The 20,143-nt window shown below is 38.6% G+C and overlaps 1 protein-coding gene across 2 annotated transcripts in view; it reads left to right on the top strand.

Moving 5' to 3' along the window:
* KCNQ5 (potassium voltage-gated channel subfamily Q member 5) overlaps positions 1–20,143 on the top strand; it is a 277,904-nt gene that overhangs the window by 181,889 nt on the left and 75,872 nt on the right. For both annotated transcript variants that reach the window (XM_059842615.1, XM_059842614.1), the window contains exon 2: positions 8,284–8,374. In XM_059842615.1, coding sequence (XP_059698598.1) covers positions 8,284–8,374 — 91 coding nt within the window. The remainder of the gene's footprint in view (positions 1–8,283; positions 8,375–20,143) is intronic.

Genomic DNA, 20,143 nt, shown 5'->3' with positions numbered 1-20,143 from the left:
GCTGATATAATAATGTGGTATATTACACTTCAAAGTTCTGATGTTTCCTCTTAAAATATCTTTTTTATTTTAAAATAAATATTTTTTTAAAGTTAACATGTGAGATAACCACATTTAATGACAGCAAATAATTTGGAATTCCCATACAAAGCCCAGTATCCCATAGATTCTTCATCTATCTCATGAACTTGAACGTTGCTGCCAGAACCACCGTGTTATTTTGCAGCCTGAAAGCTATTATTGGAGAATTTGTGGGTACTTCTTTGTTCACATGTCTGGAAGGATAAAAAATTGTAGAAGTAGCCAAGGGTTGCTAAGATGCCTTCTTGAGAGATATGGTGAAAAGAAGTCCCATTTGCTCGTGTACCACAGTACAGTATCTTTGTATGACTGCCTTTGAGTGTCCTTTCCCCTGCAAAACTCCCTAATTGTCAGTGTTGTTGACTATATACCAATGAAAAGCAAATGTAAAACCAAAGCAAAATCCAGTATATAATATACTACAGGAGAAAAATAAGAGAAATTAGGAAATTGATTTTTGTTCCAGAGCTCTTCAATAGGATGAAATACTTTAGGTGAAAATTCACAGCTGACTCAAGTGATCCCCACTGTATCAACCTCTCATAATCGATTTGGGCTAATTGTCTTAATCCCAAGTTTTTATTAATATATGTCAGTCAGGAACCTGAATTTGAATAATTAAATTTTCAATAGATTTTGTCCCCATCTTGACCTTTGATTAAGATGTAAAGCAGTACTGAAATCACAGAATCAAAGAATATTCTGAGTTGGGAGGTATCCACAGGGGTCATCAAAGTCCAGCTCCTATTCCTGCACAGGACAGCCCCAAGAATCACACCGTGTGCCTGAGAGCGTTGTTCAAATGCTTCTAGAACTCTGGCAGGCTGGTGCTGTGATTTATCCTCAGGATGTGAAATATCCTCACTGTAAATTACAGCTGATTTGCTAAGTAGGTTTTTTTGATATTGTTTTTTCAACACTATTACTTGACATCCAGAAGTACCTATCTGTAGTAAAAGATGTACAGGCAAGTCCAGAGAAAGATTTCATCCAGATACATGGTAACTCCCAGGCCAGACCCAGGAACTGTCTAGAAAAGTGATGTTTTACCCAGGCCAAAATCATTCTAATGGCAGCCCTCAGCATTTAAGGGTGTAGACCATCAGCAGCCATTGGGAGTGTCATTCCCTTGCACATCACTCAGGGATCCAGCTGAATCTCAGTGAGTGGGATTACCTCCAGAGGATAGGGTAGGCAGGCTATTTTTCTCCCAACACAGTGTGCTTCTTTCTTCATTTTATCTGCCAAAGCCAGTGCTGGCACTGTTGGCCACCTATAGTCGATTGAGCAATGAAGGTGGCCGATGAGCACCAAGCAAACAGGCAGCTCTTGTGCCATAAAAAATACCTAGCAGTCCTACAATCTTTCTGTTCTGCTACTTAAAAAAAAAAAAACAACCAAAGGTGGTGGCAATATTTTTATCTCAGATCCTGGAAACCCAAAAAGCTGATTTTATAGCGGATTATGCTGATGATTACAGAACACATTTCTTTCTAGCACATCTACACGTTTCTTATATTAAGAATTATTTTTCTCATTAGCAAGACATCTAAGTACAGTATGTTAGCAAATGCTTTTACAGGAAAAGGTTATTTGAGTACCTCCCTTTGCCCTAGGTTGTGAAAAAGATTAAAAAAATAAACTGAAATAGAAAAATTATTTTGAATAAAAGGTTATATAGTGGTCTTCACTTCCCCAGCTTCATACTGTAATTCTTTGAATTTTCTCTATTTCATTATAATAAAGTTGTTCTCTTAATTTTGTACATGTTCTAAAAAAATTATGGAAATTCTGCAACCTGTGTTCAGTGCTAAAGACATCGTTTCTATTGCTATTTTTAATTAATTTTCTTGTGAAGTATCTATGGTCAAGCAAAGGTTGCAATGTAAGCTACCAGACTTGTCACTGGGTGTTGGAGCTATGTGATGCAAAATTAAAAACCTAGAGTTGTCTAAATACAGATTTGATTTACTAAATTAAGCATTCATATTTGAAAATGTTGATGTACAAAAAGACCTATGCTTTGAGAGTTGATAAAAGGAGCATTTTGTCGTTTTCTACAGATTTGAGGCAAATCAGTATAATGCTTCCCAATCATTGAAATAGTTAAAACCAGGAGGAAAACATGCTTTATTCTTAATTTTCTTTTATCTCCTGTTGAAGCAAATGAAAATAGAAAATATTTAGGTCACAAGTATCTCTGAGCATTAAGATAAAGCATTTCTTGGTTTGTTTTCTTTTCTTTTCTTTTGAGTGAATGTGCTTGCTCAAGGAAGTACGATGCCTCCTGTTTTAGAACCCTGGAGAAAATCTTATCTTGATGTTTTATGTTTTGTCTATGATGGAATGGATTATCAAATGTTCATTTAATGACACTTTTATTTGTGCCCCATAGGTACCTGAGCTATTTGATTTGCTTTGTTTTGATATCATCTCCTGTTATAGCCTCTTATTGCTTTGTCAATAGAAGCCAAATTCAATCACTTAGCAGACTGCTAAAAATACAATTCCTTAAAAATATGCCAGAAAAGAACAATTTAGGTTAACAACATTTTTTTCACACTGCAAATGTAAACTGTTTCATTCTTGATAAACTATTCTAGTTTTTAGAGAGAGTAAGTCATCCCACATTGGAATGAAAAATATTTTTAGAACAAAATTTATCCATCGCAGCCTGACAAAAGTCACCTTTCTAACTAAGTTGCTTCAGTATGATCAGTTCTTAAAGAAGTCAGACATGAAATTCCATTCAAATTTCTACATTTCTGAAAAAGGTAGCAAGTAACCCAAAGAAAGGATACATAAAAGGACAGGTTTGCTGCAATACTTTTTTCTTCTGAAACATTATTTATTAGTATTCATATCCAGTTTATTTTCCCACTGTAAGACTGTGAGGTCTTCATACTCCACCTCTCCATGGCCAGGGTTGTACTATTTCTGCGTAGAAGGTGGTACAGTATCAAGCCCTCAACATGCTGCACTCTTCCACTTGAACAAAAGGTTGAAGTGCAAGTCATTTTAAAGGAAGTCTACAGAAGAAATTTATGAGCTTTTTCTATGGAAGAACGCTTATTCTCCATGCAGCTTTTGTCAAACATTCTTAACAAATTGTAATAACCTTTGTCGTATCTCATTTTCTTGCATAAACAAGTCACACTGAAACTATAAATGATGGAAAATTTAATCCACATGGCTTGCACTATCAAAACTGTTAAACTCTATTCTTTTCTACCATGTCAGCAGTGCATTATCTGTTTTATAGGAATGTTGAAAAGATTACTTTTTAAGGGAGATACTGCAGGACCTGTGTAAATGTCCATCTCATGCCTCCATCAGATGACGTTTTCATTTTCAGTTCTTCCTGAGGCTAGGAAAATGCTTCAGTGTTTCTTTTTCCATATGCTTTCAGAGAGGGCCTTCCCACCCAGCTCTGATAACTCTGCTCAGAGGCACCAGGAAGGTCCCACAGGCTGAGGCTGCTGTCAGGTCTGTGCTGCCTTTCTGCCTTGAGCATTCACGTCTGCTCTGGGATGGAAGGTGGTACATCAGCTCACAGCTGAACAGCATGCATAATTCTTCCTCTGTGGGAACTTGGTGCCTTGAAAATTGTGATTGTGAATAAAAGTAACTCCTGGCCCAGGACTTTTTTCTTCTGTCTTCCCCTGCAGCTGCATGGGATACTGAATCTGTAAATTCTCCCTTTCACACATCAAGAGGCTTGAGAGTGCTGATAACATCTAGCCCAGGAACATCTGTCTTTTTGCTTTTTGTGAGAATTGTTCACCAAAATTAATAGTCCCCATGAAAGTGTAACAGTGCTATGAAAGACTGTCTTTCCTTTTTTAATAGGGTTTTCTCTGGGTATTTTACCCATTTATCTAAATCCATAATGTGTCTATTGGTGCTATCCATCCAGTATAATCTTCAGCACATTTATCTAATGCCTCACACAGATTTTTATGCATTCCAGGATTAAAAATCATGTAAAGGCAGCACTTGGGTACTCAACTCAGCAAGATCCTGATCACTGTCAAGAAAGCATGGTCACTGCCCCTAGCTGTGGAAAGAATTACTTATGGAGGGGCTCAAATAACTTCTTTGAAGACTCAGACCTTGTGAATGCAAACAACTTCCTTTAAATTTGCAAGTAACTGCATTAGTATACCAGGGAGAAAAGTAAGAACTACTTTTTGGTTGTAGTTAGAGTTAGCAAAAGCTTTCAAACATAGTCTACCTTCCATACAAAATCCAGGATAATGGCGCTGCCAACAGTGTGCAAACAGTTTTGGTCATAATCCTGAATGCCCTTACCTGTGTAGCAATTAAATCAGACCTCAAATAATACTGGAAAATAACTCTGGTGGTCTAATCACTTAATTATGCCACTTTAACAGGGATATATTTTTATTATTTACAGAAGAGGCCACAAAAGTTTGCAGATGTTTAACTTTTGATTATTTTAATTCTAGCAGTAAGTTATGCAGCAAAATAGCTCTTAAAGATCTTCCCAGGGTGTATTTTTTTCTCCTCATGATACTCCTTGAGTAATGTTTTAACAATTGCTTTAAGCTGAACATCCTCTTCCACACAAACAGACCTTAAATCAAACAGTAGTAAAATTCTGCTGAAAATTATATAAATGGAGAATTGGTAGGTCCTAATTAACCAATTAGAAAAGTTTATGAGAGGCAGATTGATTAAATATCAAAGCTTCTGACTTATATTATCTTTCATAAACTGGCTTTTCTCCAATTAGTATATGCTTTCAGGAGCAGGGGAATAAGATGAAAGGATCTGCAACAAAACTGATTACTGCTGAAACAAAATGGAAGTTGCTGCTTTTCATAAAATACAAGGCTATGGCAGTACTTGAATAATTTTATGGGAAGTTGCTGCCTAAGGCGTATGTTTTACTGTCTGATACTGAATGCATGAGGAAAAACCATCTGTTTTTTTCAGCCTGAACAATTATATGATCCAGATTGAATCACTAGAGGCCAAATATAATAGCTCTGTGTTTTGCTTTTTACTACTCTCTACCTACAGCAGCATGGTCTTGTACAACTTGTATCATAGCACGTAGTTCAAATGATGGCATGGGAAAATACTTTTTCTTCTATTGAGGGTTATCAAATTACTATCCAGGGCTTAATGCAATCATCTACACTTCATCAGACACTGTAGAAATAATTCACAGTAGGAAAGAACAATTTCTGATAAACTTTCACTGCTGTGATGTTTGAACCTTAGGGATTTCTTTTTGCTGGGCAGATCCTCATTTAACATTCAGCCAGGTGAAAGTTGTTGCTGCAGCCTTCATGTCTTCAGTTCCAGCTGGGAAAAAGGAGAGGTGCTTTCCTTTGCACGGCCTGAGTAAACAGATTGCACTAAAACATAGCAAGTGAATCCTCACTATTAGTTTACTTTGAAGGAAAAGCACTTCAGTGATAAATAAACTATGGAAAATATTCCACTTTTGTTTCTAGTGTTGTGTTTTACAGCACCTAAATGTATGCTTCTCATTTTGCCAGGCTAGTAGGACTGGGTTTCTCCCCTCCATAAAAGTGCTTACAGTTTAATTTTAGACATAATGTGCTGAGGGGCACTAAAAGAAGTGTTCAGTGTTGGAGGGAGGAATGAGGGACTGAGGGGCAATATTTGAATATGTGGGTAGATAAATACAAACATTTTTATTTTATTCAATAATAATAATAGTAATAGCAGTAGTAGTACTAGTAGTAGTATTAGTAATGATGATGCTTCATGCCCTTTCGAGTTTCTGGAAAAACTGAGAGCAAGAGTTATAGAATTTTGGAAAAAAAAATTTCCGAGACTATTTTTATGTATTGCCGTGAGGATTGTTTCTGCTTTTCATGGATAAACTGCAGAACTATGTCAACCAGGTGCTAATCCACACTGCACCTGGCTTTCCTGAATATTTGCTTTTATTTTGATTAATACACTGCTTAACTGTACTCATTCCCTCTCCTGACTCACTTTTCCCATCTATTGTGAATAAACACCTTGCCCACAGTGATATTCCAAATCATAGTCCTGACAGACTGTGGAAAGCAAGTGGTGGGTAAATGGGCGATGGTTTTGTGTAGGATTGGGCTGGGACTTAAAAGGATCAGGTTTATTGCACATGTAAAAACTTTCTGTGTAGCCTTAGGCAAGTCCCTCACCTTTACTGTGCCGTGGTCTCCAACTGTGATATGGGAACAAAAAACTTTATTTTTTCCTGCTGTGTCTGTTTTCCATAACTGCTATAAGAAATCTCTTCCAAGTGAAAACTGGTATTGTGTTTTTGGATAAGACCCAGTACAACTGGGCTTCCAATTTAGTTGGTATTACAGGAATAAAATCAAGCAAGAAATTTTTAATACCTAAACACAAAGGAAGTAAGCAAATGTCATTTTAATTGATTCAGGTCTAAAGAAATTCAGCAAGAGGAAATTACATTCTTTTACTGTAAATTCTTAGTCGCTTAATTTTATTTTGCCCTCCATGCAAGCCTTAATGAGAAGAAACCACATTTATGCCTATGTCAGTAGGATGTAATTATAGGGGGATTGCATCTGAAGGCTGTAGCAGCTGAAACTACCAGTAATGTTCTATGAGATTTTTTCCATTTTTATAAAGTGAAGTGGTGGGGAGAAAAATTGCTCACAAGATGGATTTTTGTCACTTATCATAGAATCACATAATCATAGAAAAACAGAATCATAGAAAAATAGAATCACAGAATGGTTTGGAGTCGGAAGGGATGTTAAGATCATCCAGTTCCACCCCCCCTGCCATGGGCAGAGAACCTTCCACTAGACCGGGTTGCTCAGAGCACCATCCAACCTGACCTTGAACACCTCCAGGAATGGGGCATCCACAAGTTCTCTGGGTAACCTGTTCCAGTGCACCCTCACAGTAAAGGATTTTTTCCTAATATCTAACCTAAATCTTACATCCTTCAGCTTGAGGACTTGCCCCTAGTCCTATCACTACATGCCCTTGTGAGAGGTCCCTCTCCAGCTTTCCTGCAGGCCCCATTTAGGCAATGTAAGGCTGATCTAAGGTGGGCTTCCTGGAGCCTTCATTTCTCAGGAGATTGGATCAAGGGAGCCTTGATTCTCTCAGCCTGTCTTCCCAGGTGAACTGGTCCAGCACTGAGATCAGTTTGGTGGCTCTCCTCTGGCAGATGTCCCAACAGGTCAATGTCTTTCTTGTGCTGAGGGCCCCAGGGTGGGATGCAGCACTCCAGGAGCAGTCTCACAGGCACAGAGAGGGGGAATCACCTTCCTCATCCTCTGGCCACTCTTCTTTTGATGCAGCCCAGGATATGGTTGACTTTATGGGCTGTGAGCATGCATTGCCAAGTCACGCTGAACATTTTGTCCAGAAACACCCCCAAGTCTTTCTCCCCAGGGCTGCTTTTGATCCATTTTCTGCCCAGTCTGTACTTGTGCCTGGGATTGCACTAGTCTTGTATGAGTTTTTTACTAAATCTTGAAACCTGTGTTGATCTTCACCTTTCTCTAGTCTAGAAGATAAGATTGCCAGTGGTGTATGCTAAATGTGCACTTTACCCTCCTGGATACTGTTTTATTTACAGTGTTTCTAACTACTGGATATAACATTAATGTATTATTGCATCTGCATACATGTGAGCTTCAGGAGCTATGATTACTTTTTCCCACAGAACATACAGACTTCCCATAGTGATGTAATAGATGAGTGCCATAATATATCCAATACATTACATAAAAATATAATTCTAGTCTTCAGAATTTCTAGGAGAAAATCTCTATCTGCAATGCAATAGGACTTTGGAGGAATATTTTGTAGCATATCACTTAACTGCTGGGGAGAAGTTCTACTCTGAAAATCAGAAAATCAAATATGATAGGATCTTGCATATAAATTTTATTAAGGACTGTAAAAGTAACATCTGTGGATATTGGGTCGTTTACTCAAGAAAATCTTGTTGCTCTGAATTCTAGCAGTGCTGCTAAAAGCATATAGATTTAATAACAGGTTATTATTCTAATGTCTTTAATGAACTAAGTTAAGTGGTAGCTGTATTCCCCTCTACTAATGAAGGCTGTACAGAGACAGACTTCTATTAATGTTGGTGAAGTATAAACAATATAGGTACTGGATCAGGGTACTGTGAAATATTAACAATTATTAATATTCTTTCTTTTTCAGTTTTCTCCTTGTGTTTGGTTGCTTGATTTTGTCCGTGTTTTCAACTATTCCTGAACACACAAAACTTGCCTCTGGTTGTCTCTTCATTTTGGTAAGTGAAAATTCTAAATACAAGACAATTTTACAGATACTTTAGTATACATTCAAATCCTCTCCCTCGCCATGGAGTAAGTAATATAATACAATAACTGAGCATTTAGGAAAAAAAATCAGACTTTTCCTCAGAATGATGAAAAAATGATAAATTAGAGGATTCCACAATCTTTTTATTTAAGAACAGGTCAGATGGTAAGACAGTGCTAATAAAGTATGGTAGTGGATCCCCTTCTTTGCTTGAGAAGTGCTGTGGTTTATAACAGATAGATTTTCCACCGCAGTTTGGCAGTGACTGAGCATGAAAGACCTTTGATATTGCTGCTGTCATTTAAAAAGTCAGTATGTAGTAAGAGGCACTTAAAATAGGAATTAATTTTGGTATCTTAGATACGGATTTGGGCTAGCTATGGGTAGATACTAACATTTTAGTAGCTGTTGCTGCAGTAGGATGTGGTAGCTTCATTATTTCTTCATAATACATGCTTTTGTATTATGTTTATCTCTCCTTTTTCCCTTCTGAGGTAAATGAAAAGGGCTTTAATCCCTAAAAGTGCTTAACATTTTTCATGCATTGTACAGACCGACACTTTATTCATCTGCTTCTTGATGGGCCATTTAGTTCTGCAAGTGATGGCCTGAGGATAGGCAGTAGTGGATATTAGAACATCACCATGCACCCAGAGTTACCATGGTTATTTCAGTTCCATGCATTCAGCAGGCTGTGCCTTGTTAGGTAGCGCCTGAGGTGAAGTAACTGTTGACAAATGCCAACATTTTAATTGTCATCACTGTGTATATCCAAAAGCTCTGGTCTTCAGAGCAGCTCCCTAATTAATTATGGCATGAGCAGGCTGATAATTATGTTGCGTGCTATGTCTTTACAGCACAATGGGCCACTGCATCAAAATACCAGAACTAAATGTCCAGAGCAGGCTAGGTGCAGGTATGTGGTGTTTTGCTCCATTGGATGATTTCTTAACAGGGCTAATTAGGGAGAGCCATGCTAAATGTTGCATTTTTCTTTCTAGCCATATTAGTGCTTTTTCTTTCTCTGGAGAAAAGATCAGGTGGCATTTAACCGGCTAAAAATGGTCAGAATTAAACCTACACTCACACCTAAACCCATTATTTACAAATCTGAGCAACACTTGGTAAATGAAAGTCTGTTTGAATGTTTTGCAGCTAGTTATATTATTGTAACTGGTACACTAATTGCTAAGATTTTTTTGGTATAGAAAACAGGAAAATCTGATTAGTCTGAAAATAACCTATTTGTAATAGAAGAGGCTTTTGTAACAAGTAATCGGTTTTCCTGTATACTTATGCAAATTGGTCACAGAAATACCATTTGTTCTGACATAAAATATGCATTTCCCGTGAGCCACATTTTTGTTGATTGTGTTGGTGCACTTAGCACTGCTGATTCCTCAGCTGGCTGGTTCCCTGTACTGTGCCACGGGTCTCACAGGAGCCACAATGTGCAAGAGCTCTGTGAATGCCTGGCCTTGCTCCCAGTCCTGGGCAGAGGTGTGGTGAGCTCTGATGGCTGGTACACCAGTCCTTGCAGAGGTGCCCATCAGCTGAGCAGAGCTGCTCAGTGTCTGCTGGGGGAATCTTCTGTGCTTTTTGCTGCTATGGCTTCAAAGATGAGCTTTGTCCATCCTAACTGCTCTGACTGCACATCCCATGGCATCCTCTGAACAAGGAATAGGCCTTAAGGAGGAAGAGGGCGGATGGTTGATCCTTGAAGCACCAATACTAGCCTCATCCAGCATTTCTATAATAAAGCCTACATGTTCAGCAAACCTTCGGCAGGAATAAACCTAGTGACAATGAATTTTGCATCTCCTGCTGTGGGTCTCTAATGGAGAAAAATATAAACAGCAATGTATGAAGTTCCAGAAGCAGGCTAAAACTGACTGCTTAATGCAGCTTGCTGATGCATGGTTTGTTCCTTCTCTACATACTGAATGAGTAGCTGATATTAACAATGTTACCAAAACAAACTTTTGCAACCACAAAGCAAGAGGACAATACATTTCTACATTAACTCGGGAGCAGTTGTTTTGGCTGTGCCAATACCTAACTGCAGCCACTGGAGTTTTCACAACCTTTTCCTTGCAGTGATTCACACAGCTCTTCCAAATGTGTCGTTTAGTAAGACAACTGTGTTACCTATCAGGTCTGGTTTAATACTGTTTGTGCATTGTGCTTGAAATAGAAGATACATGTTTATTTTTTAATGAAGTACCGTACAAATAGAACAATCCATAGAGCTGCCTGCTGGGTTTCTGTGAGCTGTTTGTTTTGCAGATTTATTCCAGATGGTCTCCCCTACAGCCATGTTAATTGGCTAAAAAGCTAATGTAATGTTCCTCCAACTTAATACCTGAGCTGCTGCATGCACGGGCTTTTGACATATTGCAGCTATTCACAATTGCACAGGGAGATTAAAGAGGGAAGTGTAGATGAGCTGAGCAAACCTTTTCCTCCTTCTCAGAAAGGCCAGAGGAGCTGAGAAGATTATTCTTCTCCAATCAGTCAATTCCATTTATCTGCCCGAGCCGTGCCTTACAAGGGAGCAGGGAACATATCTCCTAATCACTGCATCCCTAGTACTCTCTCAGAAACATGCAATTTGTGATAGCTCAAAGCAAATCATTGTTTAGGAAAGCAATAATAGCTGAGGGCTTCTGGGCTTCAGCAGAGGTTAATGGACTCATCTGGGCTGCAGAAATGCCTGAGCTCTGCTACCAGAGCTGGGGCAAACCTGCCCTGCTGTGTTGTGTTGGACCCAACTTCAATTCTGGCATCCACACAAGTACTACTGTGTGCCAAGGCTGCTTCTCCTTAGCAGGAAACCTGTCAAGGGAAACGCCTTTAACATTTGCATTTATCCTGAACCTGAAAGTCATGCAGATAAGTTAAGTGCATGTTACATACAGTAAACGTTGGATTGTTGAATCAGTAATTAATTTGGTTAGATTTGTGTCCAGAAATAATAAGAGTAACCAGGAGGAGATCATCAGATAAAACTACACAATGAAAATTATGCTTTAGCCTCATCTGTGCACACAACTTCTGGCACTTGAGTTGTAGCAATGATATATCCCAGACAGGCAGTAGGATAAAAATCTACTTCAGCATCGAAATAAACCACAAGCAGCTTAAGAATCCAACTAACACAGCAAGAAAATAATCTTTGGTGTATTGCTGATCTACAAGTACATTTGCTAGCACTTTATCAAATAATAAACACAAGGGGTCTAAAACTGAGGCTGTGAAGGCAAAATCAAATCTTTTGGGGAAGATAGCCAAGAAGGAATATTATCTAGAACTGTAGGTCATTCACTCTCTTGACCAAACTCCCTATATTTTAAGTTCATTTTCAACTAAAGCTGAAAGTTATGTGAATTTCTGGTTCACTTCTGTTTGTTTGCTGTCAATGCAAGAAAACTAATGAAATAATTTGTGTTGACCCAGGAAGATTTGACTAATTGAGAAGTAAAAAAAAAGTCTTGGGGATCACTTTAATGTTTCATTTGACCTGGCATAATATATTATTTGTGTATTTGATTATCTCAGAACTTTTAGCTTAGAACTCAGATTAAGTTTATAGGGGGAAAAAAAGTCTTTTTTTTTTTTAAGTGAGAAAGCATCCTCTTTTTTTTGTAATTTTAATTTTTAATCAAGATGGGTAGATGAAAAAATGCAAGTGAATTTCTGCAGGACTGGTTTTATCAAATCTGGTTTGTGGTTTTCTCTGAAAATGGCTGGTGTAGAAAGCTGTACCCAGATTTGTAGAATAAAGGCCTCTGAAAATGTTCTCTAGGAACACATTCTTCAGGCAGAAATAGCTCCCAAAGATATAAAAGCAGACAGCATGCACAGGTTGAAGCTGGTTTCTCCATGTACTATGGTCACATACATGAACCCACAATGAGAGTCCATCAAGTGCTTCTAGCAATTAATATCTTTCCAAGATTTTTTCTCTTAATATTTTTGCATAAAAGGAAAAGGATACACATTGATTTAAAAACATTGTGTATAGCTGCCCCATAGCAGGTAAGCATGTCTTCAAATTGCTCTAGGAAGTCCATCCATGGGAATATACTCATTCAAATCCACTACAGAATTGTAAAGCTGACCAGAGTGGATTTTAAAAAGGGAGGTAGATAGTGCCCAATTAAAAATAAAAAAAAAAAGGCATTTTTCAGTTTAGATTGTACCAGCACTTGAATCCTCTTGCCATACTTGAATAAAAGACCACCAGACCTGAAAAAGAACTTAACGATAGCTCTATAGGACCAGCTATCAAGGCATAAAAATAAAAAATTATCTTGAAAGATTTCAATTATAGATTAATTTCTAACAACAGTAAGGTATAGACCATATTACTGGAATTTTCTTCTGAGAAAAACTGATTAATTTATCCCTGAGTTAAAAATCAGTGAGTTTGTTGAAACTCAAAATCATTATTTATCAAGAAATACTGATTTCTAGTGTTTTATTTTCCAAATCAAAACTTAGCTTTGAAATTTCAAAATTCCTCATAGAAATCTCTGAAAAATTACATTAGATATACAACCCTGATGTTATCGAAGACAGAATAAGAGAGGGAACTTATAATGTTGATGAGGTCAAAACCTTCATATTTTCAGTCTTGTTTGGATTAATGTATGCTAATATTATAATAACATGAGCATAAAACAATTCAACCATGTCATAAGAAACTACCTTGATAGCTTTGAAAATACTCTTACCATAGAAATATTAATATTTTCACATCTTTGCTGTTTAAATTTATGATCTCCAATTATGTATACTGATTTGACCAGGTCCGAACTGGCTGTTGCTACAAAAATTTGGGCAAGAGTCCATCACAACTGCTTGTGAATCTTTGTGTAGAAACAAAACAGACTTTCCACTGGAAATTTAAATTCTGGACCCACTTTGCTGAAATTAAAAGTTATGATGAGGAAGTCTGACAAAAAGCAAAAATTTAAATTAAAAGATGGAGTTATTATAAACAGTGGCTGTCCTCAAAGTTTAATTCTTCTCTCAGAAGGCAGTGTTGGCACATCCAACCAACCAGCAAAGCTCTCTAACAAACAAGTACACACTGTAGCTATGGAGAGAGAGATTAAAGTAACCAGAAAAATTATTTCCTAACAACAGAACACAGCACTGCACATAAAACTCTCGAGATATCTATATATTGTCAGCAGGAGGTATCTATATATTGTCACCAATGCTCAGGATGATAAGTACACTTCAACAGGTCAGAGAATAAAGATGTCTCAATCCTGGCATAAGCCTATTATTGATATGGTTCTGGCATTGGTTATATTGTTAGCAATGTTTTGTCCTTTCTTTTCTTTTATTCTTCTGTATTAAGCAGAGATTTCCTTTGTAAAGAAAAGATTGAAAATCACACATTGAACAGAGTAATTTTTCCATTGTAATTAAAACTGCAGTATATTAGGTGCTACTGGCAAAGCTTAAATGGGTTTGATGACTAAAGATGATTAAAATTGCATATGTGAACAATCAGGGAAAAAATAATCTTATAACTGAATCACTTGAAGAAGATAACTATGAACAGTTACTGCAGCATTCAGCAGCAATTGCAGTAGAAAGCAAGAGAGTTTTTGTCTCTGCCAGAGCAGAACTACCAATCAGTTGTGTTCAACAAGAAATCTGCATTTGATGTGCAATGTTAGGATCACCAGAGTTGCCACAGGTCAGTGGCTGGTGGATGAAATGCCATCCATAAAATTATTTTCCATTCCTCTCAATGAACAGGGCATATATGGAGAAATGGGTGGTAATGTGCAGTGAAGAAAGATGGGTGGAAATAGCAAAACCACAAGTAGTGATAAATGTAACAAGTTCATGAACTAGTACAATTTCAATATTAAAATGGCTAACATGTAGTAAGAAAGCCAGTGTTGAATTTCTAAATAGGTACATTACACTAATTTATGTTATTGTTATCAGTTCCTATATAAATGGGGAAAATGGGGAGGATTAAATGTCAGTGATGGGGTGGCAGGGTTCAGATTAATAAGGATATAATTATTTGAGGAGGGGAAAGCATATCTGCTTTTAGGTTGATCAACACATTGTGCTAAAAAACCAAACCAGCTGTCTTGGACTTCCTTTAAGGACAAGTAAGTAACATTCCTTACACAAGTGCTCTTCCCATGGCATGTATTTCTTGTTTTATCACTTTAAGTGACAACAAGGTAGCATGGGAAATCACCTCCAAGGAATAAGTGTAACATTTTCTGCAGATGTAGATTTGTAATAGTTTATGTTGGATCCTGCAATATTAAATTTTATTGGCTTCATGGTAGAGTTTGATATGGAGATCAAGAACTACCTCCTTAAAACAGGCAAGAAACAGTTTAGATTGCAACAGTAAAAATGGATAGATATCAAACTCTCTATCAGAAATTCAGACCTGACCTTTGTCAGGGAAATATTGATTTGCCAAATGGAAATGCAGAATATGTCCCCAGAGGAAAGCCAAAGTACACGGTTAAAAATAACATGTAAGGAAAAAAATTCTACATTAAATTCTCAAAAATTCTTCCATTAAATGTCAAAAGGAAAAGAGTGCTGAAGAAGGCAGCAACATCAGTGATGTGCAAGCCATTTGGAAATCTAGGGAAAATCCAGCATCTGAGTAACACAGAAAGGCTGCAAACCACTCCATCTCTTTGTAGAGACGTGACAAAGCATGTGAAGACACAGCTTGCTGCGGTCGAAATGTGAACTTTCCTTAAGTGACAGCAGAAATCTGTTCAGTTTATGATTCAGTTTGAAAACTATGAATTCGAGCAAATGTCCAGCACACAGCTGGATAAACACACCATGCAATGAGTGAGCAACTGGCTCGTGGGTTGGGCGCTAAATTTGTAGTGAATGGGGTGACATCAGACTGGTGACCTCTCACTAGTGGAATCTCACAGGGCTCCATCACCAGCCCTGTGCTCTTCAACATCTTCATAAATGACTTGGAGGCAGGACTGGAAAGGGATACTGAACAAGTTAGCAGATGATACAAAACTGGGAGAAGCTGCTGACTCCCTCCAGGGCAGGGAGGCACTGCAGAGACCTTGACAAATCAGAGGGCTGGGCAACCACCAACCACATGAAGTTCAACAAGGGAAAGTGCTGGATTCTGCAGCTGGGATGGGCAACCCTGGATGTACAGACAGACTGGGGAATGTGATGCTGGAAAGCTGTGCCATGGAAAGGGACCCGGGTGTGCTGGTTGACAGAAAGTTGAACATGAATCAGCAGTGCCCTGGCAGCCAGGAGAGCCAACCCTGTCCTGGGGGCAGCAGGCACAGCATCACCAGCCAGGCAAGGGAGGGGATTGTCCTGCTCTGCTGATGCCTAGAGAGGCTACCTAGATCAGAGGCTAGACAGAGTTAAAGGAATAAAGTAGGTATTTATTGAAAGGCCTTCAAAGGACACACCTTGGGCAGCACAAGAGCCCGGCCGGGGCTCTGCCCAAGACGGACCTGAGATGGACACAAGAGGGATGACTGGTCATGAGTTTTCACACTTATATAAATTTTGCTCCATCTACATATTTGGGTTAATTGTCCAATTACAGCTTCAGGTTATGCAGTCTCATCCTCCCAAATTGTTCTCTTCAATTTGCTGTTGTTTCTACTTTTTGGGCCTAAAGAAACTATGTTCTTGGTTTTCAGGCTGGAAAAGGATTGTTTTGTGTAACTAAACTGTGAAGAGAACTTGCTAACACTTTAAATGAAGTTCAGAGTCACACACTGAGGTAGTACAGATACTGAAAAATATGAAAGCTAAGACAAGTCATCACTGCTCTGCACTGGAGCAGCCTCACCTCAAGTGCTGGGAACAGTTTTGGGCTCTGTGATATAAAAAAGATATAAACCTGTTAGGGAGTGTCTAAAGAAGGACAACAAAGGTGGTGAAAGGCCTTGAGGGGAAGCTGTGTAAGGAGCAGCTGAGGGCATTTGGTCTGTTCAGCCTGGAGAAGAGGAGACAGGGAGGAGATCTCACTGCAGCTACAGCTTCCTTGTGAGGGGACAAGAAAGGGCAGGCACTGATCTCTTCTCTGTGGTGACCAGAGACAGAACCTGAGGGAATGGCCTGAAGCTGTGTCAGGGGAGGTTTAGGTTGGTTATTAGAAAAAGTTTCGTCTCCCAGAGGATGGTTGGGTACTGGAACAGGGAAGTGGTGCCAGCCCCAAGCCTGACAGAGTTCAAGAAGTGTTTGAACAAGGCTCTCAGGCACAGGGTGTGACTCTTGGGGGTGGTGCCGTGCAGGGCCAAGAGTTGGACTCAGTGGTCCTTGTGGGTCTCTTCTGACTTAGCTGGTTCTGTGATTTAGTGATTCTGTACAATAAGTATTGAAATACAGGCAAAAACAAACAAACAAAACCATTCTGTAAGAATCCAGAGCAGACACACCTATAATAAAAATATCCACCTAAAGTGAAGGTGATGGTAAATACACAGACACACAGTGGAACTCAGTTCAGTCCTGAGGACCCTGAGTTGTGGGTGAATTGCAAAGGTAAGTTAGCAAAATTAATACTGGCCATTTTAGACTTTTAGTCTTCCGTGAAGTACCTAAGGAAAGGGTGTATGTTACGGACAGGACAATAATAATAACTTTGGTTTCACATCTGAACCAGACAGGAATTGGCTAATTGCACCACATGAAGATATGATCACAGGAAATGTATGGCTCACAAAGATATATATATGTTTTCTTTTTCCAAGAGACCCAAATTCCATAAGCCTGGAAAAATGTAATAGGAAAAACTGCAGCACAGTCAGTGAATGGCATGATGTGTGAAACACAAGGCTTGGTATACTGGCTCTCAAAGTTCAGTTAATTGACCAAAAAAGGGGGACCAAGTCAGTTTTTCACAGAACTTAAGGAACTGAATAAAAATATTGTGACCAAATACTTGTCCAAGTAGCAGAAATGTTTGATTAGGTGATATTTTTAAGAAAATTAACGCACAAACAGGATTTTGGCTGATTGGGTTGACTGCCTACCAAGACCAGTTTGTAAAAAGTTGGAAACTGTCAGAAACACTTTCTTAAAGTTGTTTTCTGAAAATTTTGGTACCAGTAACATTTCAGTATACATCAACCAAGATGTGCTTAGGTCTCCCTGTGGTTAAAACATGCCCAGATGAACAACTAGGGAAGCTCTCCTAATGAGATTTGACAATTGGGAAATTGCAAAAAAGTAATTTTTAAAAGAACAGTGCAGATATCATTTGCGGAATCTCCAGCATTTAACAACTCCAAGCATGCTAAGGCCAAAGAATAAAAGAATGAACATGCTGTCCTACTCTGCAGTACGGCATGTCAGATGTTATCAGTTAATTGACATGCACGGGATCAGCCATAACAATTAGCTTAAACCCCTTGCATCAATACTAAATCAATAGGGATGCCAGGGCACAGAAGGATTCAGAGCTCTGATGCCTGTTCTACGCTTGTTTGGGACAGAGAAAAGATACAAAACTCTTCACAAACATTTCAAAAGGGAAAATTTGGATCTGTGTTGCTACAGAGACATGTGCTTGAACCTCTGCCTCTAATGTGACATCAGAAATGTGACTACAGCAGAAAGAAATGCATGAAGAAATCACAAAGGAGGTGCAAAGGCCTGGGTACAGCTGTACAGAGCTTCTTTGTTTTCAATATGAGGATAAATTTAAAACCAATATTAGACCATTTAACGCTGCTATCTCACTAAAGAGAAAGAAATTCTGAGCAAGCACAGAGAAGGGTAAAAAACTTTTGAAAGTAGAAAATTATTCTATAACATGACTTTTATGCTATCATCTCCTTTAAGGAATTCTCTTGGATGTGTAGTTGCACCTGACACACAAACAAATGGTGTGGCACAAGGCAGTGAGCACAAATGGCTGGAAAACACTGTTCAGAGGTGATGCAGCATCTAGGAAAGAGCAGGATAGATATGGAGAAGTCAGTGTTCCCCATTGCCCCTTTTCCCAGTTTGAAAGAGGGTACTCTGTGATCATCAGAGTGTCCCTAGAAGAACCAGGTGCACCAGCAGGAGCTTTGGGATCGGTTTTCCCCCAGGTACAAGGTGCAAATTGCCCACGTGGTATTGGCAGTAACCATGATGGCAGTGCAGCCCTGCAGCACTCGCTCCTCTGGCACCAGCAGGTCCTCAGCAGCTGGCCCATGATGGTGATGTGGACTGAGTCTGCTGGTCTGGGGAGGCAGAGGATGCTGAGGAAGGCTAGCAGAGTTTCAGCGGTAGGAATAATACATTGTGTCTGACACGGTAAACACTTGTCTTTATAAGGTATTATGAAAAACATAAATAAATGGCATCTAGGTAATTCTGCTGCTGGGTTGTACTATCTGATTCAAAACTGGTCTTATTTAAAATAAAAAATCACAGCTTATTTCTCTTGCAAAGGAGTAAAAAAATGCATGACTGATGGATGCCATGTCAAGTACAAACACTAAAAGCTAGAAGGGATAGCAGAAGTCATTTATATAACATGTGGATTAAGCATATAACTGGGATTTTAATGTTATATCAGTAGATTTGTAGCTGTGTCTTTGAGTAAAAGGCACAAAACTGATTTCTCAATAATCCTCTTTTTACTGTAGAATCTACATGGAAATTCTTAATCATATTATGGAAAATCAAGTGCTCTAAAAGTATCACATCCATTATAAAACTGATAAATGATAAAAAGGTGCATAAATTTCAGTTCATGCTTATTGTGTATTGCACTGGGAGCTGAAGTGAAGTCTCTGGTTGTGATTTATATGCCACTAATAGATTCTATTCTGGGTTATGTTTTCAGATTTATGGCTGTCTCTTCTTCTGTTCAACTGCAGTTGGAAAGAATTAAAACATTTTTTTCTTAAGTGTATGTATGCACACCAAGAAATGCTTGTTAGCTCTTTCGACCAAAGATCTCCTCTTTTTAGTGCTGAACCAGGAATAACACAAATGTGTTCAAATTTACCATGATTTAAACCATGCACGTGTTCTTACCTGGTTGTTTTAATCTGGAAAAAAGGCCAGTATAACACAATTGCCTGTAGTCCTACACCAGCTTCTGCATCATAACTATTTAAAGCCCAGAGCTTTGTCAAGTTTCATTGAGACAGACCAGTGTTGTGCTTCCCCTCACACCCAATGGCATATCTTTAAAGTGTACAGCCCAGCTTTAGAGCTTAGTACCTGGAATCAGTAGAGGGGGATTTTTGGCTTTAGAGACTCATGTTGTTGATAAGCTGAGGTGTTCTGTTCTAGCTTTAATTGAATGATAAAACAATCTTTGACTATGAGTAATAAAGCATTGCTATTTGGATGGTATCAAGTATTCGTGTGTCACCATGAAGATATTTCAGCAGCTGGTGACATACTTAAACCAGTCAGCCATAAATTAAAGTATGAGAACATGTTTATTCTCCCTCCTTTCAAAATTATTTGGAAACACTGGACTTCCCTGATTTGGAAACACTGGACTTTCCTGGTTTTGAGATTTTAGGGAAGAGGGGATATATCCCAAGCAGTATCAGATGACATTGTTCCTCGTGCTCTGCTGTTGTGTTAGTGTAGTGAGGCTTGCTGATCTACACACCAGATGAGGATCTGCAGGGCAGCTACACTGCACAGATGTCTTCAGAAGGGAAGCACTTGTGGCCTTACTAAAGCTTATTTCAGAGGATTCATTTGATCTGTTCCTGTC

This window comes from Haemorhous mexicanus, chromosome 3 (assembly GCF_027477595.1).
Source record: "Haemorhous mexicanus isolate bHaeMex1 chromosome 3, bHaeMex1.pri, whole genome shotgun sequence".
Lineage (NCBI taxonomy): Eukaryota > Metazoa > Chordata > Aves > Passeriformes > Fringillidae > Haemorhous > Haemorhous mexicanus.
Note: the sequence above shows the minus strand (reverse complement) of the source record. Positions and strands in the feature narration are given on the sequence as shown.